This window comes from Opisthocomus hoazin, chromosome 7, assembly GCF_030867145.1.
Source record: "Opisthocomus hoazin isolate bOpiHoa1 chromosome 7, bOpiHoa1.hap1, whole genome shotgun sequence".
NCBI classification, from domain to species: Eukaryota; Metazoa; Chordata; class Aves; order Opisthocomiformes; family Opisthocomidae; genus Opisthocomus; species Opisthocomus hoazin.
The window spans coordinates 4,717,557-4,741,074 of NC_134420.1; the positions used below are offsets into that span (position 1 = coordinate 4,717,557).

Genomic DNA, 23,518 nt, shown 5'->3' on the forward strand with positions numbered 1-23,518 from the left:
GTAGTTTGTTGCAGCTCTGCAGGACATGCCCTGGAAAAGGTTAAGGCTGATTAAGGTGAAGTGTTACTGTTCATGGTGATTGTCATTCAAAGAATCTGATTTACTTTGTTGAAAGCATATGCTTACTATACTGCTAACTATAAGAAAGGAAATGACAGTCTTGCATCATGACTTACCACAAGGATTCCTGCAAAGGCTCTCAAGTTTTTTACCAGATCCAGCAACGTAGTAACAACCAAAGCCATGAACTAAAACAAAGCAGAATTTCATACGCATGACATTCATCGCACTTCCAATCTGTATCAAATGCTTTTTACTAAAAGGACAAAGAAGGCCCAACCAGGAAAATGAGCTACATCTAAACGCAGGACATCTTTTGTCCAGTGATATTTCCGTGAGGTACTTCAAATGAACAAACAATATCATAGTCTTTTTCATACACAGATTGTTATGGCAATTTTTAAATATACACAGGCACTGTGACTTGAAGGGCTATACGTCTAGTAAGACTAGAACAGGAAAAAAAAAGTCACAAGTGCCTCACAGCTCCGGAGTGACTGCTTCATATTTGATCCACATTATTTCTAGTTTATGCTTTCCACTGACATCATGACCTCTGATTACATCAGGTAGATGTTTATGGCTTATTGAACTAAGACACAAGTCCTGCACCTGGCATTAATTTGGGCTTAGCTTTCAAGCAAGTATAAATGCAAGATTATAAAAAACAATCAAACAACTCAAAGTGATTTCAAATTAAAGTACAGGTAATCTGGTGGAAATACCCACAACTGGAAGGTGGAAAGAGGGATTCATCCCAAATAACCCTCAGTATTACCAAAATGTTTGGCAGTATCTAGCAAAAGCAAGTCTATCACCTCCTGAGTACAGAGTTCTTCCAGAACATCATATCTACTCATCTAATTAAGACTGAAGCACTACACAAGTTGCACAAGTGTTTCCGGATGTGTTTGCCCACTTTAGGATACCAGCATCAATTGCAGTGACATCAACAGATCTTCCCTGCCACCTCAACAGAGAAAACCAGCTAAAGAGACAGTGATTCTGTGAGGCGCTGTGCAATAGTCCGGACAGTTAGAGCTGCGTTACAGTCCCACTCTGGTGCAAGAGATTTGCCATCTACATGTTATTCTGAAAGGCTTTAACAGAATTTATAATTTGACCAAAGACATCAGAAGTGTGGAGGGATAAACACACACCTTCATGTTAGGGATAATCCGCAGGAACCGGAACACAATTAACATGTTCACCAACCGCACCATATCCCACAGGGATAATAAGCCCATGAACTCGGGTCTCCTAGGAAAGATGGAAGAAAATTACAAATCAGAGAAACAGCTGATGACAGGAGACACAGTTATTCTACTGGGCTGCAGCTAACTGTAAATTTCACACAACATTTAGTTAACATCCACGGCATATTAAAAAATTGGGGGGGGGAGGGGTGTTATTTCCTCATGTGAACACTCTTTATAACACATAACTGACTAGAACACTGCACCCAGTTTTGGAATCCCCAATACAAGAAGTGGACATACTGCAGCAAGATCAGCAGAGGGCCAAGATGATGGTCAGGGGCCGATCCACCCACCCTGCAAAGAGAAGCTGCAGGAACTGGGCTTGTTCAGCCTGAAGAACACTGCTTCGGGAGGATCTAGCAACAGCCTTCTACTGCTTACAAAGTGGTCCTCACGAAGACAGAAGCGAAGCTGTTCAGTGGTGCATAGTAGGAGGACAAGGGACAGTAGGTGTAAGCTGAAACAGTGGAGGCTCACACTAGACACAGGAAAGAACTTGTGAACCATCAGGACAGTAAGAGAGAGGCACAGGTTATCCAGAGAGGTCGTGCAAATCTCCACCATTGGAGGTTTTCAAGACCCAACTGGATAAAGCTTTGAGCAACTTGGTCCAGCCTTGCTTTGAGCAGGAGGTTGGACTACATGCCTCCTGAGGTCTCTCTTCCAGCCTGAATTATCCTATATTAAAAAAAAAATAATGTATAACCTGTAAAAGGAAGTACACTTATTTACTCAGCCCGGAGCTCAGCTACAGTAAACCCTACTAACTGATAAAGGAAGTGATCCATTTAGCCTAGGCTCTTAAATATGCATATAGTGCTCTTAAAAGTGCATGTTTTTACTAAAATACATGGGTAAGTGGCCTCCCTTATGGCGGGGGGGAGGCACCAAAGAGAGTCCTTTTGAAAAACAAAGCGAAACAAAACCACTGTTCTAGTGAGATACTTCAGGAACTTGCACAAAGACGTGCATTAATCCTTCAGGGTACGCTTGGCTGAAGTTTGGCTTCAAAAAAACCACAAAGCTAACAGACTGTCTTGCCAATCTTCTTCCTTCTACGCATATTCCACAGGTGACAAGCATACACATCAAACCTCAGCCTGAGTTTCAGCTGACTCATATTAGCATGCTGGATGCTTCTTTGCTGGAAAGGTGGGCAGGCGGTGGGGAGCAAAAGATGTTAATGAAAGAGGACACAGATTGGTAACACAGATGCTAAATCATTATTTGCATCACCAATATATTCAATTCTAATAATAATAGAAATTATTTAAGACAACACTCCATAGAATGCATATCCTAGACTGATAGTCACATCTCAGTGCTGTGCTGAAGACATTACATCTACAGACCAAGCAATTACCAACAGCACACACTGTAAGCAGCATTAGGACTTGCAATGACTCGTCTGGGTTGTAATCTGTGTGCAGCAACTGACACAAAGATCTAACAAATATTACTGGTGCTTCAAGATATTATTGCAGTACAAACAATAGCCTACATTTAAGAATCAAAACGGCAAAATCAAACACAAATATAGTCAATTATAAGTTAGATCAATAGTTGATGCCATTAGATTGTTAGCAACTATTATCCTTACGGCAGCCATCGCTTTTGAGTGATAGGAGTGCAAGTAGTGTTCAAAAATAAACCGATTTCAAGCCATAAGGTCCACCACATCTCTTCATAGATACTTGTGTAAATTAAGATAACTTTTTGGTGGCAACATAACAAATACCCTGAAGAATTATGGATAGCCACTGTCTTAAGAGTGAGCTTCTACAAAGAAACAAAGTATCAGAACGCGTTATGAATTACCCCTGAAAGTAAGATTCAGGAAGTCTTCCAGAAGTCCTGTGCTTTCCTCTTTTATTGTGGTGGCAGTTTTCAAATTTTAAAGAGATGAAACAAAGATTTTTATGTTTTTGATAACAAAAAATAGTCAGGATAGTTATCCAAGAACTGTTTGAATTTAAGAAAATCAAAATACAACTGCTGACTATTCCACTAAAGCTAAATAGTGTAAGTCATGGAAATTTTTCTCCTAAGTTTTACAGCACAAAACAAAAGACTTCACTCTACAACAGGGTTGAAGAGGCTTCACCAGCTCTTTAGGAATTCATATAATTGAGCTTACAGACAATCTGATACTGAAACATATTAAGTTAGTAGCTGGTTGTGTACGCTGTACCGAATTCCCATTCCTGCACCTTTAGTAAGCGCTGGTCTGCTAAGATACCATTTTACAGTAGATTAAAGTAATACAAATGCATCCTTCTCAGCATAGCTAAACGGAACTCTAAATTTTATTTAAAAAAATAATATTTTTCTTTCACTTACCCATATTGCATGGCCTGTAGTGACTACAAGGGTGAGAAATTGTACTAGGTTTGGTATATTATGGACTGGGCTGACAATCATAGCAGAATGACATAAGCATGTACGAACGTGTACGCATAATCCCCTGACCCACCCCAGACAACAAGCAAAGTGAAGCAGTTCACAGAGATTACGCACCAACCAGGATGAGGAAATCCGTACACAGCAAAAGTTGCAATCTCCAAAACCTTCAGTTAAGGAAAGAAAAAAAATCAAAATGTTACTTTGTAATTCTGACATTCAATAACTCTGTAAGTTTCTTGACAGGAAACTTTTTCAAGAGCTTTAAGTAGCTAACTTGACTCACTTCAAAGCTCTGAAATTGTGATGTTTAACTAGGTATTCACCAAATTAATCCAATGTACACACATCTTTCAGCAGTGACACATGTAAAGATACAAAGGGAATTACGTTAACTGTGCATTTGGCCTCATCTGCCATATGGGTTTCAGGCTTTTACCAAATAATGATAATAATCTTCTACCACTTTTTTTTTTCTTTTTTAAACGCAAAAAACAACATGATTTTTAGCTATGTAACATAATTCCTTATGTAATTACTCCAAGAACTGAATGTTTCCAAACAACAATAAAAAGGCTGCTTATAAGAAGGCTCACCTTTCGCATCAATTTCCTGCCTCCAGAAAGAAGACCTCGAAAGAATCACGTGCCACCAAAACATTCAAGTCACTGAACACAACATTGGCTCATGCTGCTTAACTCAACACATTAGTGTTGAATAAAAAGCAATTCCCCTAGCTCTTGAAGTTCCTAATCATTCTAGTCAACAAATCCAGGAACACAGAAGTTAACAAAAAGCTTACCAGCAAAATTACAGTCAGAAGTCCATCAAATCTATTGCTTGGGTATGACAAGTATCTTTTCAAGCCCATTGCTAAGATTTTCAGCAACATTTCCAGCAGATAATACAGGATGAAGAAGCAGTTGATAGCCTTCACCCCCCAAAATAAAAATAATTATTAGATTTATTGACACCTCAGGGAACAGCAATAACTGTAGGCATACTGTTGCATCTTACCCCCAGGAAGAAGTCATCTCTTTCAGATGGCTGCTTATCTGCATCCATCACCAAAACCACCTTCAACAACAAGAAATATTTTATGAATTCACTGCATTACTGCTGCATAAAACAGATTTTTAAGCACAAGAACAAAACACAGTCTTTTATGCTTTGCACAGACCTTTTCAAGCAGCTCAGAATATATTTTTTAACTGCAGGTATTCTCTCCTAAGACTTTGCATGACTAAAGCATGCCACACATGGATATCTACTACAAAAAGTCATTATCAGAACAGAGACTAAACAACAAAAAACAGAACTGAAGGGCGGGGGGGGGGGGGGGGGGGGGCAAAACTAAGGAAAAAAACAAACAAAATCCTTTTTACTTACACAGATAGAAACAATGTTTGCAAGGGCTACAACATTCCCCAAGTAGCCAAAGTAGGGATGGCCAAAGGCAAACTGGATTTTCTGCATAAACTGGGATTGGTACTGTGGACTGGGAGGATGCTGAAAAGAACACAAAGGATTTGCTGAGACAAAGCGTTTTAATAATAATGCAGGAAAACCACACCCAATCTCAGATTTAAGAAACAGACATATTCGAAGCAAAACTTCAAGGCCACACGCTGATTTTGACATTTCAGTAGGAAGGTGTTTTCAAGCTCTGGCGATTAGCTGCAAGAGATCATTTCTGAGTAGCGAAGTGGTTGAAATTATGGCACAACACACGATAATGGCAAAGAAGGGAGATAATCCAACCTCTCTCCAATGCCCCAGGCAGGTAAACTAAACACCAAGCTACTAATTGTATACATTCCTTCCCCATTTCCCAACATTCATTCTCCCTTAAAAGACCTAGAAGTCTTAGTTACATACGCAAACATTGAAGGGAACATATCCCAACACTCGAAAACTTAAATTTCCTCCCCCCACCTTCCCCCCCCCTCTTTCTTTCTTGAAGTGGAGAAGACTGCTTTCTGCCCATCTTCACCTGAACACTTCAAGTATCCTCACTTCATTGTTCATTCAGTGACTGGAGAAAAGACTTTGCCCGAGTATATTTAAGTGTTACCCTGCAAAGACTAATATATAGCAGAGATGCATTGCATTAATACAGAACTGTCACAACAATACAAATCCCTCACATTTCATCAAAAACAATTTACTGCAGAGGCACTCATTTCTCCACAGCACTTTTCAGAAAGTCTATACTGTAAGTCTAACTCCTATTGCTTGTTTCCTTGTAATGAATCATCCTATCAAAATACACACATAGAGCCCTCATTCTGGACAAGTCGCTTAAAAATGCTGACAGAATAAACAATAATGCATTTTGTATATTTAACACTACCAGGCAATCCCAAACTAATGCTGTAAAAGCCCCCAAAGAAACACCTTTTGTGACTACGACAGCAATCCACAAACAACTTAAAAATCAATGACACTTGATCATGCCTTGAGTTCAACAAGTTGTGAAGTTTGTTTACATGCTTTATGGAAGAATACTACCATTTATTTTTGCACAAGACCACACTCAACTTATGACACTCTATAAACGACTGTCAGATACATACTTGCTTAATGGCATCTTTGTCTAGTTCTTCAAAGAGCTTCTGAAACTGGGCAGCTGACAGCTGGTCACAGGAGCACATTTTGAGTGACTTCACATGGAAGAGAAACACTCAGATCAATACCCACACTAGGTGCATGTTTAAACAGTGCCAACACCCTCAGACTATCTTAGAAGTCTAGGAATAGAGATGTAATACAACATACACCAAGGTATTAGAGTGAGCTTCAATATTACCTGGCATTAACGCAAAACTGCCACACGACTGTGGGATTTGTCTTGCCTTTTCTGTTTTGCCTCTCTGGGATCACATGCTGCTTAAGAAGGAGCATGCTCTTCTGAAATACTTAAAATTTTAGTCTCCTCTATTATTGCCATTATTATGTTACTATCCAAAGAATGAAGATACTAAGCCAGTTATCACTGTTTTGCAAAAGTTACTACCTGGAAGGGTGGAATTATTTTATAAATTCTAACATGAGAAAGACACTTCCATAGTATGCTAAACACTAGCTGCGACTGTAGCAACATAGCAACAAAAGAAAATGTCAAAACACCACCAGCAACAAGAAAAAAAAGTAAAACTTGGATATGCATATCTAACTATCAGTGCAATGGACAGCTCAGCAAAATTACAGAGCAAAGTGTTTATTTTCAGGCTACTTCACTTACACAGCCCCTATCCCAGACAAGATCTGGAAGTCATACATGCATACCTCTCATCCCACTTCCAACCTTGACATTGGAGCGAGCTAACTGCTAATGCCATAACCATCAGCTCCGAATTGTCACTTCCTTTTGGCAGAAGATCTTACAATATGGACTTCCAAATCCTGCTGCAATGTTGTTCTTAAAAAGCAACATGACTTTTAGATAATTTTTCTGAAACCACATCAATAATCTCCACATCTCCTACTAAAGCTAATTTCTCTAATCTCTGAAAATCATAGCATGAACTGCAATAATATTTAGGCCTTCAGTTAAGCAAAACCACTTGCCATGTAGCCTGATACAACTATTAATACCTAGAGGAAGCAGCACAACTAGAACCCAATGAAAAAAAGACATTTTAAAATGGTAGAGGGAAGCTGCTATAGACAGCAGCTATAGACCACAGTAGGAAATGCTTTACTTTCAGAGAGAAGATAAAGGAAACCAAAAAATTAGCTCTGTAAAACAAGAGTTTTCATTACTCTACACCTCTCTATAGGTGGACGCATTCCTCATCACACCAAGCAACGCAGCAGCAACCTTAAGGTGAAATCATTGCCTAAAGACTGTTTTTGTTCCAAAGACCAAAACAGACACTGAGCTTGGCCTCCCTTTACACTCTTACAGAAAGCAGCATAAAGAAAGCCGAGCTGAAAGCTACTACTCCTAGATCAATGGTGTGATTAAGGAAATATCACTTTCCAGAGCTGTTCCATCAGAGGGCTTAAGAGTCACCAACAAAAAGACTAAGAAAATCCAGTTCTTACTCTCATGATGGCTTGCTTGCAGCGAGAATCCATTTCAACTTTCTGCAGCACTTGTAGCAAGGCCCTAACGCTGACATACGACCTATTTAAAAGAAAATACCATGGGCCCTGAAACAAATAACTGTCTTGATGGTAACAACAGCTATTCTAAATACATTTCTGCTTCTTTATTTTTTGAAAAGCAGATCGAATTAGAATTAGAAATAAAAAGGAAACAGACCCCCATAAGAGTCCCAAGCAGAGTGTTATAAATACCCAGTTAAAGGAAAACAATAAAATAAGAGATATGCAAACTGCCATTTTTCAAGAAGGGATCCCCAGTAAATATACTAAACAAAACAAGATGACCAAAGATCTGCTCTTTTCTCCTAGATAATGTACTCTTTCAACATTCGTCACTTACTGTTGTGCATTAGCAGGAGTCTCTTTCAGGGAAGAAAGCACTTCAAACGCAGCCCGGATTCCTAGTCGCCTCCTGAAGAGGGAGGACTGAACCGATTTCTGGATGGTAAAAACACCACAGAGGAGACAATTTACTTACACTTGTTTAAAGCACATACAACTAGATGATACAAATAATACCAGCAAATTATTTGCCCAGCCCTACTGCAAGCCTCAGAAAGGGGCTGTTCAACTATTTTTTCAGGAAGGCAAGATACTGTTTTCCTTCTCCCCAAAGTCCCCATCATTAGCCACTAGATCTAGTTGTCCAGATACTGGGCCCAACCACAGACACTCCATAATTTAAAAGGAATACAATGAAGAGTCACAGGCTGAAATCAATGGAGCCCATTCCTAACAGCAGGACTTGGGGAAGATCAGGGCAGCCCAGCTCCTCATGCAGTACTATGTCCTGTGGTCAGACAGTACACTGATCCTCTGGCACACAACCCAGATTTGTGATTAGAGGTCAGAACAGGAGACTTCCCTAGGTCTCACCCCCTTCAAGAACTCCGTGTACGAGAAGGAAGGACGCAAGCAAATGTGTCTCTGGAGTTCAAGTAAACATCCAGGTTATGGTTTATTTATAATCCTGGATCGTACAGGGACATCCCTGTTCTGGAGACAATGGCAACAGCAAAGCTTAAGCATTCACAGAAATTCATATTACTGTGCAAAGAGAAGAGTTGGACAGCTTGCCAAACTCCAGGCTCTTGCCAAAAAGAAGAAAGCCAGAGCCACACTTTTTCATGCTTCTTCTCTTTTTTTTTTTTTTTCCTATAGTAATCACATTCAAACTCAGTTACATTACTGAGAGTCAGATTATGGCATGCTCTCACATGGGAAAGAGGAAAATTGAGAAAGAAGGGAAGAAACAGAACAGGAGGAAAGGATTACAGAAATTGCTCTTTGCATGTATTAGGTTTAAACACCCCTCTCCCACAAGAGGGTGAGGGCCATTTCTTCTTTGTAATATTGCCTAAGGTTTAGTATCCAACAAACTTTACCTTCTCTCTAGAAGTCTACTAGATCAGCTATTATTTCTCTTTTCCCCCCAAGCCCTCAACTCCACTCCTCTGAAGGGCTGAATGAACTATAAGACTATGTAAGTAAGGGGAAGGAACTATAAGACTATATATAATGGGGTAAGTAATGAAGGAACTATAAGACCCTATGTCAGCAAGGGGGAAATCACACCCAAAGTCAAAGTGTCCAAGCTTCCCCTGCCACAAAACCTGAAGGAAACTACAGGCATGAGAAGAGACCAGTTGGAACGTCAGGAACCACTGCCCGTTCCAAGCTAAAGAGGTCATCACTGTACTGGCACAGAGGGCAAAAAGCTTCGCCTGCAGCCCAGAGGTTTAGCTGTCAGACTCCAGCGCTTTTGCACAGCACTACCCTGACTCAGCTTTACCAAACACAGAGCTGTTGAGCTGTGAAGTTTCACAAAACATGCAAGAGGAAAGTAAAAATAAAAACAAAACAAAAAAAAAAAAAAAAAACAACAGGAGGAAGTGAAACTGTTGAAGAACTAGCTCAAGACTTCAGAGAAAAATGTCACCATGGAAGTTTCAAAGCTCAAAGGACAATCTCAGTTTGAAGATGGCACCTCAGCAAGATCAAGACTCAGCCTGTTCTGAAGAGCAAGAGCATGGTAGCTCCTCTTTTCACTGATGACTGCCTGACCAAAGATTCAGTCATGTGCTGTCTGTTTGATAATCATTAATATTTAGCCTAGCACTGCGTTATTTCTACGAATCTACTATGTGTATTAACTGCTAAGTAGCTGTGGTGCACCTTGGATGTTCTGCATTCACTGCTGGAGATAAACCCCGTTCTGGAGATCTCCAGCTGCACCCATGCAGCCTCTTCCTTCCACCACCTATCCAGTCAGTTGCTTCTTTCTGGAATAGCAGTAGGAAAGTCACAAATTTAACCTCTTGGATGAAGTACATTTTATTGGAAGTAACCGAGATGATCTTTCATTTGGTTTATGTTGTCCCTGCTTTCTAAAATATTTTTACCTCAGCTTATTACAATTCCTCCCAGATTGTTCAACTGCACTATCTCATACAGGAAATAAAAGCAATTACACTCTTTCCTGCTAAGGGAATCCAGACTACACTCCCAGTTGGAGACTAAACAACCCCTATACATAATGCAACAAAGCACATCGCACAGCTGGTTAATAAAGGAGAAAGAACTTCTAGTGACGAGTTTAACCACAGATTGCACACTCCTTGAACAACATGCAAAAGTACATTTACTTTGTCAGTTTTTACTTCTCTAATGTAGACACCCGAGTCAAAAGAAGTCATTACACATCACATTCACACTCCACACAATAGAGTGGGGAGAATCACATATGACCAGGCATCTTCCAGAAGCACATTAAAGTACTACACAGGTAACTGGCAGTGCATGGAGAGTAAGCACAGGTTCCTTTTACTGGAGACTGAATACTATTAAGAATAACTACTATACCTACTGGCAACTGCTTCTGGTACAAGCCAATCACAAGGCTCAAGTCCATCTTTTAATAGGCAGCAGACAGCCCTAATCATTCTAACATCACACCCACCCACCATGGTAATACCATGGAAGTACCAAACATGAAGATGATTTAGTCAGTGATTCTTTTTTACTGAAGACTTCTCATGCTGTGCTAAATCAGAGAAATTAAGTGCTAGGATTTGCAACAAATAGCTATCAAATAGTACAGCAGGTTTACTTCACAGAGACCAAGTTTAAGTTACTTGTTCACTTCTCCTTGTTCAGTTCTATAATAGTTTGATTTTTTTTCCCCCCCATATAATAGTCAAACTTGCAGATCCACAGTGTACAAGCAGGTAATTTTGTCATGGAAGAGGATCAAGCTACAACAGCATGTAAGGGGAAAATTATCTATATCAAAGAACCTTTAGTATCTTAAAACCATATCTACAGCCAGGATGGGCATGCTTCTTTAATACGCAGTTGAAATTTTTAATACTCAGGGCTTCACAGTTTTAAGGTTATGGTAGAACAGAAAAATTAGGAATGCTTTACTCACCAGAAGGTATCCTCGAAACTGGTTGTATATTATTGCTGTAAGCAAGTTCATTAGAAACAAGTTGCCTATTGGAGAAAAAGAGGCAGTAAGAATTACTGAAATACATTTCTGTTTCTCAAAGAAGTTTCAATTTATGTAGTAAATCAGATGTAAACTTTTAAAAGTATTAATATTTCTATTTGATTTCCAAAATGTTTTTAACATTTGAATACACTCTAACTTATCCATTCCCCTGCGATACGTTACTAAAAAAAACCGAATCACAAGTATCTTCCAAGAAAATTATCTTACAAGACACTACACAGTAACTGGAAGACAGACAAAAAAGGAGAAATTTATGCTCAGACTTTACTAGGAAAATAAAATACTCTGTAGCTGGTATGCAGTCAAAGTTTAAGTGCAGTTAAATTACTGAAGACAAGAGGTAACTTACCTAATACAGTGAAGAGTATGAAGAAGATTGAATATGCTCGATTCTTAGAATATGCAGGAATCATCACTGTATTGGATTTAACAAAAAAAGGAAATAAGAATTTAATGCTTAAGATGAAAACTGGAGAAATCTATCATTTTTTGGCCATTGGTAAAAACTCTTATATAGCTCCACTTTAGAGCTGCATATATAATTACAGCAAAGGAAAGGCAAGAATCAAGTTACTAAAGGCATGAAAAATCTTTACATAACCTTACTCTGGCTTGTACTAAGAACTATCAGCTGAAAGAATGGTTATAGGAGTCTGAAGATAATCTTACTCTACTATTCTTTGAAAAGAGAGACAAGAGTTATTTCTAAAAGATTGCTCACCATCAGGATTATTTGCAGTAGTTAGCAGGACCAGAAGTGTTGTCAACGAATCTGGCAAATTTCTGAAATACCCCACCCACTCCTTGTCCTGCTGGCCATCCTAGTCAGAGAGATGTTCTTGGTTAGGGAAACACTGAAGAATCACTAAGACTGTCTTATCAAGGAAGGGGGAAAAAAACTTAAAAAAAAAAAAACAGTCAATAATCAATTTCTTACACAATCAAATCTACAACATGAAGAAAGCATGAGACAAGCATAAAAAAACAGGAGAACATGTAGGAATACAGTGCAATCACTTCACTTGTTAACAGCAATTAAAAAACATACAGAAGAACGGCAAGTGAAGGCAGACACAGGAGGCTCAGTATAGAAGTTATGTCTAGCTAACACCTCAGACCCAGGAAGAACAATAGTGTCACAAACAGACAATATAGGAATCTGAAGCCACCCTCAATTGATACAAAAAGCACTATCTCTTAGCCTGCAAGTGTATTAGAGTTAAAAGGACTCCCTACGCATGATTTAAAAAAAAAAAAAAAAAAAACACCACACCACATACAGACTAAGATCACCTTCAATCTCAACCTGCATTATAAAAAATAGTGTAGAGTAGAAGCTGCTTTCTTGCTATACCTCAGTGTAGATGGAAACCCAATGACCCTGAATTGTATACTCTAGAACTACACTACAGGATAATACAATTTGGGGACAACATTAAAATAGATTTTGTCCATACTGAAGAACAGAAACAAAAGAGCTTCCTCAGTAATGAAGAGCTGCCTCAATAACTACAGTGTTACAAAAAATCCTTGCCTATAGATTAGGAGCTCCTCTCCAACACCTACAGATCTACCAGCCTACTCACTGAGTATGAAATGTGTCTCTCACTTCCCCCTTTGACTTCCAGATAGAAAACTTAACACATTCTGAATTAGTTATTTGCGCAAAAGTTACTAGTGCTAATTGGAACAGAAGTTTTTCCCTTTCTCCAGTTACCCCCTTACATACTCAGGGGGTTCTGTTTAATTACAGTAAGATCTACACAGAACACAGCCAGACAAGTTTTAGTTCTCTTTTCAATAATGTACACGAAGATGTACCTGAAGTATAATTGCAAGGATAGCCCTCATCTTATTTTAGAGGAAATAAATATTTGCACAAGAGTATGCAATATAAAGTAATATGCTATTAAGCAGCACTAGTGCACACTACAGGAGATGTTGGGCAGGTGGAAAACATGCAACTGTTCTGTTTTGAAAAGAATGAAGATTCAAAATGCAATGCAAAGTATCAATGAAAACATCACATAAAGCTTAAACATCGGGGGGGGCGCACACGACACAAACCAGTGCTACAGCACCCAAAAAATCTTTGCAAGTACTTTGGCGACTAAGGTCATCAAAATTATTTTGTGGCTCAGTGGAAGCATCAGAAGATCTGCTACAGCAGATCACTGGGAAGCTGATCTTGGATCATCCACGTATTTATTTTTTTCCCCAAGTTCAAGCAGAGACAGCTACAAGAGATGCAGAGTGCAAACAACACAAACATGAATCATGCAGCACAGAACAAACAGCCCCTTAATCTGCTGCAAAGACTGGAAAAAATGTACCTCTAGAGGACACACGAAAGAGTGCAAAACTCTAGAGGCATGTACTTCATTACTACCTGTACTTTAAGAATTTGCTTTCAGTATTTTGCCTTGTTAGATACAATTAGTTTGTACGGGTATTAGACTAGCAAACCAAAGAAATAAAGAAAGACTGCTCTTTAATTTGTTCTTTCTCACCTAAATGTATACAAATTTGACTGGTTCAGGTACACAAATTACATTCCCATTTGCTGGGAAAGCTCATAAGTGAAATTAGGTGTGACACACAGAGATAATAGAAAGATCTAGCACGCAGCTAAATAAAGGGGAACAATAGAGCTCTGCTTCTAATTTCAGAAATTCTGTAACATGGGAATTGAAGGAATTTGCCAATCACAAGGAAGACCTGAGGAGGGCTCATATGCAAATTGCAGTAGGAGTGAAGGTGCAAAACTGAGATTAAGGAGGTGACTAAAATTACTGGGATAGGTACACAACAAATCTTTGTGCTCACAGGAACGTATTTATGGAAGGCCTTAAAAAGTAAGGACAAAAAAATTTGAGTATGATACACTAAGATACAGGAAGTTTAGGTGAGAGGGAACACACCAAGAGCACTGGAACACAAAAGTGATTTTAACCACAGAACTATACATTTCCTTTTCAGAACCACGAAGAGAAGAAACAGAGGAAAGGAACCAAAGAGATCAGAAACCAAAACATCAGAATAATGCAGGCAAAAACAGGTAAAAACCTACCAAGGCATGGCCAGGGATACCAGTATTGGCAGATAAGAAAACACAGAAGAAACTAAACTTAGCAAAAAACTAGATAAGGAAAAGAGAAAAAAAAAAATGAGTGATAGTATAAATAAAAAAGTGACAAGATTAAGAGCTTTGAACACAGAACAGCATAGAAGGTTTCAACAAAAGCAGAGAAAGTAACTCAAATGATCAAATTGGAGAACTATATGCGGAAGCCTCTTGTACAAACAAACTTTTAATTTCTCACCTGCGATAGTGGCATCAAAACCAGTAGTTATGCAGGACCATAAACAAATAAAGATGTTAACCATATTTTAGTATGGAGCCATCTAAGTTCACTCTGAGCAGAGGAGCTAGACTCATAAAATAATATGCCACAGCTTACAGCAAGAGTGAAAGAGTTCAGTTGTGGAGCAGGATGGAGCGTTATCCCTTAAGTAACAAAGCACAGTCTGGAAAAAATTCTTCACTACAGGACGAAAACATTCTAACACTATTCTGAGGGGCCTTCTAATGCACGCTTACATAAACAGCACTAAACATTGATACTATGCACAATTTTAATCTCTCTAAATGAACTTTAAACTCATCTCAGTAAGTTTGACAAGGTAACATGACCTTTTCAGGGGAAACAAGTTTCACCAGTTTGATTATAAAACTAGACATGCAGCAGCTATGTGGGTAAAGAAAAAACCCACCAAGATCCACCAAAGCATAAATATGATTGGTTACCTTCGTTCGAGCAAACAGCAGCATGGCAAACATGGTAAAGAGAGACAGATGAACAGCTAGTAGTAGAACAACACTGTTGGAAAGAAAACAATCATACACATTAATATCAACTTTATCTTTTAATATCCTTTGCTAAAAAAGCAAAAGGATGCCATAGAACAAAAGTCAGGGGTGTTTTTTAGAAGGTCTATGGAGATAAGAGAAAATGATCTTTTGATTCAAAATAAGAATCACACTTGTTCAGGATGCCTCAGCATAAGCTTAGACAGTTGTGAGCTGAATGAGATTCTAACACTTGTTTCTCTATATTTTGGACCATATTTATAACCTCCAGTCAAAATACAACACCTTGGCTTCCATACACCTTTGATTCTCCTGGGACTTGTCAGTTAAAAAGTAACAGGCAAGGATAGCGAGTTCTATAAGCTGTAAATATACACAACCCCTGTCACAGGAAGAGATCGCTTTCAAAAAGCGTCACGCTGTCTGGGTACAATTTCACCAGTGGGTTTTCAGTTCAACATTTCTAATGACAGTAAAATTTAATACACTAAAACCATTTAGAAACAAAAAACATGAAGTAAAGCACTCTGAAGATGTAAAGAAAGTGGTATCTTGTTGTGTGGCACTCCTGACTGGAAGACAAGTGCATGTGTGTCTACCCATATCTCTGAGAGGCTGCCTTGAAGAAATACAGCATAGACCTTTGCCCAGATGGTGCCTCAGTTCTTCCCTTACAAAAGGGCTGTACGTAACATATACAGAATTACAAAATCCACACAACCAGCATCAAAAACCTCATCTGTCACATATAGAGTCAGACCACGTGCTTTCTAGAGAAATTTTACAGTCTAAAGGAATCAAAAAGTCAACACAACACTCCACCCTTTACTACCTGATCCCACCAACCACTTAGCAAGACCATCAGGAAGGAAGCTACTCAGACACCACACTCCAGAATACTAAGGGTAACTATATGCTTGCTGTGAAAGGATGTTTTCTATGCTATTACCTACCTTGCCATTTCAGGCAATGTGCTGTTGATACTTTTTAACGTTTTCTTCATCATAGAAGAATTCTGAAGGAGAAAGAACGGACGCAGAATTCTTCTTATTCTCACATCCTACAAAAAACAATGGATCAGATACTGAGTTCCCATAAGACTAGCACCACAAATATTTTTAATGCAAGTTTGTCAAAAAACTCTGACACACCCATCAATAAAAATAAAAAATAAAACCAGTGTAAAATAAAAAGGCTGTGCTCAGAAGCTAAATCTGTCCCACTGAAGTCACAAGAGACACAAAAGACATTTTATACATTATGGGTGCCTCGTTAAATGAAAGATTACTTTAATAATGCACATTGATATTTCAATAGCCTCATCAGGCCACTACTTGTAAACAATCTAACTTTACTGGATAGACACAACAAACAGGTCAAGAGATGGCATTTTCATGTTTTCTGCCAAGGTCTGTTTCAAGAAGGGAATGAACAGCAAGCTACTTTCAGTAAAAAAAGAGACACTTTTTGAAACTAAGTGCTTGATTTAAATTTTCTGCCTTTTTTTTCATTTTATAATTAAAGGGCCTGCTAATTACTCAGCATTTTCTGCCTCTGACAAGACTCAAACAGGTGATTGCCTTTATTTTCCTTTACATACACTAAAGCAATTAAGCTGTTTGATTCTTGCACTCAAGACACCTGCCAGCCTTCAAGTTACTTCTGTGACTTATCAGCTCCTTCAAGCATTTCAGGATCAGTCTTCTCATGGCCACATCTAACAGCAATAAAAATCACTTTCTTCCTCACTATTCCCTTGTTCATATATCCCAGCAGTTAAACTGCTCCTTCTGCCACTGCTCTGTATTTGAGGCTCCTGTTCAAACTACTTCTCCACCATCGCATCTAAAGATATTACAATCACTTCTTTCCAAAACATATTCTCCGTGTTGTAAGCACAATCTTCATCCTAGATAAATAATACGGCTGAAAGAAGTTATTTTGCTTGAATATGAAAAGGACTTGTGCATTTTTCTTATAGTTAGATGTTTATCAGCCTAACTGATGTTCTTTCAACCTTTTAAGATGATCTCTTTGATACTACATCACATCCCAGTCAATGGTGACCAATGGTCAACTATGACTACTAAAGCACGAACAACTACTAGTAACCCACTGTTTAGTAGCAACTGCATCCAAGCTAATCCCACCAATACAGACAATAATTTGAAATAGGTTTGATGGTTTTCTGAAGGCAACAGATAATGGCTTCAACACAAGAACTTACACAAGAATAAAAATTCAAGATCTTTGCCTCATTCACTTCCCAGCATTTTTACCGTGTTAGGATTTTCTTAATGAAGATTGAAAGTTAGTAGCAATTAATTTAATGCAGACTTTAGTCATGGCAGAGAAAGTCAGTTGGCAGATTGCATTGTTGCATGAATGAGGACACTTTTAGAACTATTTCACAAAACTGACATTCCTCTCAGGGCACAGTTGCTTAAAACACAACACAGCTTCATCTTAGAAAGTAGTTGTTAAACTACACAATTACCTTTCACTTAGACATCACCACATAGATTTCGTTGTCGAATCAAGTTAAGAACATAATTCTCCAACCGTATGACAAAATTGGTGCTATGCAACCAGAGTTTTCTCTATACTCTGTTGACAGACTATAACAACAAAGCTTTAATATTACCAATGAACTCACATCCTATATTACGAATCAAACAGAATCCCTTGAGAAGCTACCAAACTGTTTTCTGTGTTTCAGTGTATTATCCAGCTATCAAAGACCAAACACAAACCATCTCACCCTCCTCCCTTAATTCTTCAATATAGCACATAGGCCCTGCTGACTATGCCTTTGCAGGTTCTTCTCCTCTGCCACTCCCCACAACCAAGCTGCTGATTGTTTCTGCAGCAAGCAGTTCTTACCTCTGTGCAGAAAAAACTCAGCGATACAATCCAATCGGTAACGGAGACAACTAATGTCAGTATATAAGCCAACAGCCATTTATTTTTCCAAAATTCTTCCCATCCAATTAAGTAACTCTGGGGAGGAAAAAAACCCACACAAACAACTCATTTCAATAATAAATTCCAATACTCTAACAAGTCAGCACTAATTGCTTTCCAAGTATTTGTAGTTTTACATCAGTGCTCATAAAGAGCTCCCCGATTTCCAAACAAAAATACCCTGATCGGAGAATTTTTCTACAAGCACTAAATAAAGGCCAGTAGAAGTGAGAAGTGCACATGGGCTGTGTGAGAGAAATCCTTTGAATGCAAGAAAAATGTTCATTTAATAACCATAAAAATACAGCAACAAATATAAAAAAAAAAGTTCAGTTTCTGAATATTTTTATTTTGCTTTGTTTAAATGAACTGGCATATATTTGATTAGTATATACCCCAATTCTTACAGCCTAATATAAGCAGCTAAGCTAAAATCACTATTTTCTTAGAAAAATTTATTTCACTTATTCCACAGAAACAGGAGCTTTGTATTTCTTAGGCTAAAAAAATAAGCAATTTTTTTTTAATTCAGAAAATATGCACTTTCTAATTTCTCCTGAAATTAAGGCTTTAATGTTGTAAAGCAACCTCATCATGCAAATCCAAGATTTGAATAACAGTTCTAAGACATTTCTCCCAAAATATAAAATGGAGAAAAGCCACACTCGCTATACATACTGAGCTTGCCCAACACACCTAGTATTTCATTCAATACCAGGTGAACGTGATGCTTACCTTCACGGATACATCAACAATGAACACAAGAAAGCAAAGCAGCTCAATGCTTTCTGTTAGGCCACACGGAGGATTCCATGCAGGAGGGCGGTATCGTACATCTGACGTGATAGTAAGCGAAGACGGCTTTTCAATGAACGCCAAAGCCAGGATTACAGTAATGGTTAAACTTAAAATCCTGTTTGGACAGAGATGAAATTAACAAAAAAACCCCAAACAACAAAAAACACCAAACCCATAAAATGAGTCAGAAAAACAAAATACTTACAGTAAAGCAATTTTCATAGAAGTAAACCAAGCTTTATAATATCATATTTAACACAAGTGAATTAGACCACAATGCAGCACTTGATTACATGCTGCTGCCTGTATTAGAATAATACAACTGCTGACCACCAAATAACCTTAGGTGGTTTTCTTTTGAAACTAACATCAACAATGTTGCTACTATTTAACACTTTTAGAAATAGACACTTGGAAAACTCTAACACACAGTGCTGTCAATCATGCCAACGGTCCATTCATGCAACAGTCCTATGGCTGATCCAAAGATCTACATGATCACACTTTCATGTATCTTGCTGCTTTCCACTTCCATCATGCTCACATGTAGTCAATCCACTTGCTTCCTATAGCAAGTTCTTGTAAAGATAAAAATCACAATTATCTAATTATTTAACAAAACAAGAAAGATGAAGAATATTTTTTTATAAAGACTCACTCCTAAATGAAAAGGCAAAAAGAATAGCAAGTTCTTACCACTGGCAAGTTCTTGAATAGTACCATCGATACAACCACAGGGATTTGGAGTCCACACGGTGATTTATAGATCGATACTGAAGGTAGAAGGGAAAGCAAAAAGGGTAATTAAAGGATAAATTGAAGGATAATTAAAACATTACGTTCAGTCTGTCTCAAAGACAAAGATCAAGTTGCCAAAACAAACCAAGTTCTAACCAACGAAGGTCAAGTCTTGAGACAATTCCAGTTTCACAGTAAGATAAAGAAATTATTGTATAAGTTATTAATTATTAAACTGTCAGTCACCAATGGCCATAGCTGTAGCCTATATGCATGCAGTGGGAAAGATTTTAATGAAGTTTTACTAATCTAAAGGCCATACAGTTTCTCAGGTAATCAAACCGGTGGGGCAGTCTTCTGAAGCAAGCGTTTTACCATCATTACAGATAACAGCATCCGTAATAATTCAGCGCCTATTCAATGTACTCGCCAAACCGGTCCATCCATTCAGTTTACCTTTCTAGCTTTCATTCCATTCATGGACCTTTCTCTTGTCTTTCTCTTCCAAAAAGCCGTAAGATGCAAACAAATTAATTCTGAATGTAAGGGACCTCAGCCTACACCTTTAAACAAGACATGCCTTAAGTTCAAGTACCCGTGATTCTTCAGAACCGGCTTGCTTTTGCTGATATCTGTTCAGCCCCTCCTCTGCAGCTGCTCCTGGGCTGCTATTCCTCTGCCTCCACTGAGAAGTATCTGCACCTTAAATATATCTGATCCCCAGAAATCTCCCAACCCGAAGCTATCTGAATGCAGCAAGAGTGCTCAAGAACTGCCCTCCAGCATTCGCCCTAATAACTGGGAGATAACAGGATCTAGGAATATGTAGAAACAGCCAGTAGAGACAAAAAGAGAATGAAGACTTCCAAAGGTACTCAATTCAGCTGAAGCAACAGAGTTCCAGCTTCTTGCTTGAAGCTCACCTTAAACCCTACCAGCTCTTAAGCTACGCACGTAGTCAGATTTAGAGGCAAATTACAGGGTTTTCTCAGACAGTTTCTCTTTAGCAGTAAGGCCAGTCACTTTCACAATAAAAAAAAAAAAAAAAAACACCAAACCAAAACAACCCAACAAAACCACCCCACAAATCCACAAATCGGCATCTCTTTTGACAGCCTTCAAGAGAAGACACCATCTATTTCATTATGTGGAAAAACACTCTTCTTCCAGGCAAAAGTTTACTGAAACTTGCATACCACAGGAATTTGGAATTCTGATCGTGCTTTGTAAATTAAGATGCTGTTATATGGAGGTTGCCTGAACACATGAAAGCTTAAAAGCTAGCAGAACATCCAACAAATATCCAGCATGCGAAGCATAATAGCTAATAAACAAGCTATATTTACCTGTATTGCATCTTCAATAAATACTATGGCTTGATTTATATAAAGGTCATTATCAGCTCCAGTACCTATGAAGTTATGAAGAAATAAGAATCACTTACTGTATTTTGGATAGAGCCCACAGCTTGCTTATTAGTTAACAGAAGCTCCACCACTGTGGTTCTCACGATAAAGGGCACCATACACACACAGAAAGTAAAGAGATAGCTCATGCCATGTTTGCTGTCAGAAGGACAGAATATTAAATTAAATATACAATGATCGTCTCAAACACATCATGCATCTTTCTGTATTTTGTGAAAGTGTTCTCTCTTACATGTAGCTTAAGCAGCTAGATTATACTAGTAGCTAAATAGCTACCACAAGACTGGGATATTTCTATACAGAGGCAAGTCCTAAGTAACAGGCACTGTACTTTATGACCCTACCTCCTCATCACTCTTGTCTCAAGAAAGTCACTCCTAAAAGGAGATGGCAAAAATCTGTTTCTTTCTACTTAATGTAGCTTCAATCAAATTATTCTTTGACAAAGCGTGCAGTCAAGTGAAGCTCGAAAGATCAGATGCTAGTATTCTAGGCATTTTTACTTTTAATAAGTGTACTGAGATTTAGATTCATCTCACTCTCTCCAAAACCAACAGACATCTCCAGTCAGATGACAACAAAGCTAAGTCATTTTCTAATTTGTCCTGAGAGTTGTTATTACCATATCAAACAGATCAGAGTTCAAGACACAGAAAGAGGTGAAAGTACACAAAGTGAAAAAAAAAAAATAGTTACTATGCAACATTTCAAAACCCATTACTAAGAAGTCCATAAGAAGATATACATGTAAAGAATAAAGGGCAATTGCTTGTGTTGACTTGAATTAGAACCTTTAAGTAACTAACATGGCAATTAAGCCACCAAGAGAGACAAAGGCAGTTAAGGCCAAAATGAGGAAGAGAAAAAAAAGAACGGAAAAAAAAAAAAAAGACAAACTCAAAGTGGCTAGAGATACGAAAACTATGTGCTAGTGTAATCTTTCCACAGAGGGAAGAGGACCAAGGAGCACTTCATGCCATCTCCTCCCAGGAGATGGCAATCCCAGCGTGGGATACAATGAGACTGAGCCAGTCCCAGTGCCAGCACAATGTTCTCCAGGCTCCAAGAAATGCCAGAAGCACCGTTGATCTAAGTCCCAGATGATTTTATGTTCCACGTGATTCGGCGGCATCAATTTTCTACAAAGACTGCAAACAGTTCTTAAATGTCACCTTTTATCTGAGCATAAGCAACAACACAGTTTTGTACTGATTCCGATATGAACCTCTGTGCAAGACAGACTGAGCATAAACAGGAGACAAGCTAGGCTCACGCAATAAAGATCTTATCTTTTTCAAGACATCACACACCAGTGAGGTAAAAATAAAGTTGCTTAAAGGAACAGTATTAGTTAAACGGATAGGAAGGACAGCAAAAGCTTTAGGACCTTGGAGCACGCAGCAAGCCTAGCGTCGATTCCAAGGATTTTAAAAGGGCAAAATCTAAGCAACTGCTCTTAATGTGAAACTAAAACAGGGAAATTACCAAGAAATGTTTACTTTAGCAATTTTGGGGCTTTTTTTTCTTAAAAAAAAAATCCACATTTTCCTTTCATGGCACGGAGGATCCCAAATTTATTCTGCAACCCTTAGTCACAGCAAGTGATGCTTAGTCACAAGGGATGATTAAAGCACTGCTCGGTTTGGGTGTGCAGGATGTCTCTCCGGCCCCGCTGCACTTCTGACACTGAGCAAAGAGCCCACAGAAAGAGGAGGTTCACTTAAGTGATGTGATACCCTGAAAACAGAGAACCTGAGGCCCTCCAAAGGAGCCTTTCCTGGGGGAATCGAGAAGTCAGGCATCTAATATGTAATGAGTTAGAGAAAAAAAAACCTTGTCAACATCTTTAAAGAAAAAAAATAAAAAAAAGAAAAAGAAAGGGGGAAAAAAAGCGGAGTCTCGGGCTGAAGCAGCGCAAGGTTGGCGCCTCAGGTCAGCGATAGCGGCTCCGGGCGTTCAAGCAGCCAGGGCGGCCGCAGCCGGTCCCGCAGAGCCGTCTCCGGCGGAGCTGCTGGCAGCAGCCACGACGCCGGCGGACGGCAGACCCCCGCCGAGCCCGGGCCCCGGGGCAGGCTGCGGGGGTTCCTCCCCCGGTGCCCGGCCCGCTCCCCGTGGAGGGCGAGCTCTGAGGGGAAGGCGCGAGCGCCGCCGCCTGCCTCAGGCGCCGGCTCCCTCAGCGCCGCCGGGCCTGGGGCGCGCCGCCCCCGCCCGCCCGCCCCGCGGCACTCACCGTCCTCGGCGACTGAGCGGCCACCGCCACCGGCCCGCCACAGCCGCCGCCCCGCTCGCCAGCCCCGCGGGGGCAACAGCGGCTCCGCCTCAGCACCGGCTCCCGCCTCCATCGGCAGCGACCACCGCGCTCCCTCCGCGCCGC

General features: G+C 39.3%; 1 protein-coding gene across 4 annotated transcripts in view; it reads right to left on the reverse strand.

Annotated features, from left to right (window-relative positions):
- TPCN2 (two pore segment channel 2) overlaps window positions 1-23,518 on the reverse strand; it is a 34,027-nt gene extending 10,509 nt beyond the window's left edge. Inside the window, exons 1-20 of one of the 4 annotated variants that reach the window (XM_075426253.1) lie at window positions 23,375-23,518; window positions 21,064-21,128; window positions 19,676-19,752; window positions 18,917-19,094; window positions 18,101-18,217; window positions 16,171-16,277; window positions 15,155-15,227; window positions 14,417-14,485; window positions 12,068-12,167; window positions 11,696-11,761; window positions 11,263-11,327; window positions 8,173-8,270; window positions 7,770-7,851; window positions 6,296-6,382; window positions 5,109-5,228; window positions 4,737-4,796; window positions 4,522-4,650; window positions 3,837-3,886; window positions 1,221-1,320; window positions 177-248 (exon numbers count right to left, since the gene is read on the reverse strand). In XM_075426253.1, coding sequence (XP_075282368.1) covers window positions 177-248; window positions 1,221-1,320; window positions 3,837-3,886; window positions 4,522-4,650; window positions 4,737-4,796; window positions 5,109-5,228; window positions 6,296-6,382; window positions 7,770-7,851; window positions 8,173-8,270; window positions 11,263-11,327; window positions 11,696-11,761; window positions 12,068-12,167; window positions 14,417-14,485; window positions 15,155-15,227; window positions 16,171-16,277; window positions 18,101-18,217; window positions 18,917-19,094; window positions 19,676-19,752; window positions 21,064-21,128; window positions 23,375-23,486 — 1,827 coding nt within the window. In that variant the 5' untranslated portion in view covers window positions 23,487-23,518. The remainder of the gene's footprint in view (window positions 1-176; window positions 249-1,220; window positions 1,321-3,836; window positions 3,887-4,521; window positions 4,651-4,736; window positions 4,797-5,108; window positions 5,229-6,295; window positions 6,383-7,769; window positions 7,852-8,172; window positions 8,271-11,262; window positions 11,328-11,695; window positions 11,762-12,067; window positions 12,168-14,416; window positions 14,486-15,154; window positions 15,228-16,170; window positions 16,278-18,100; window positions 18,218-18,916; window positions 19,095-19,675; window positions 19,753-21,063; window positions 21,129-23,374) is intronic. The other 3 variants (XM_075426255.1, XM_075426254.1, XM_075426256.1) reach the window with 3 other exon arrangements.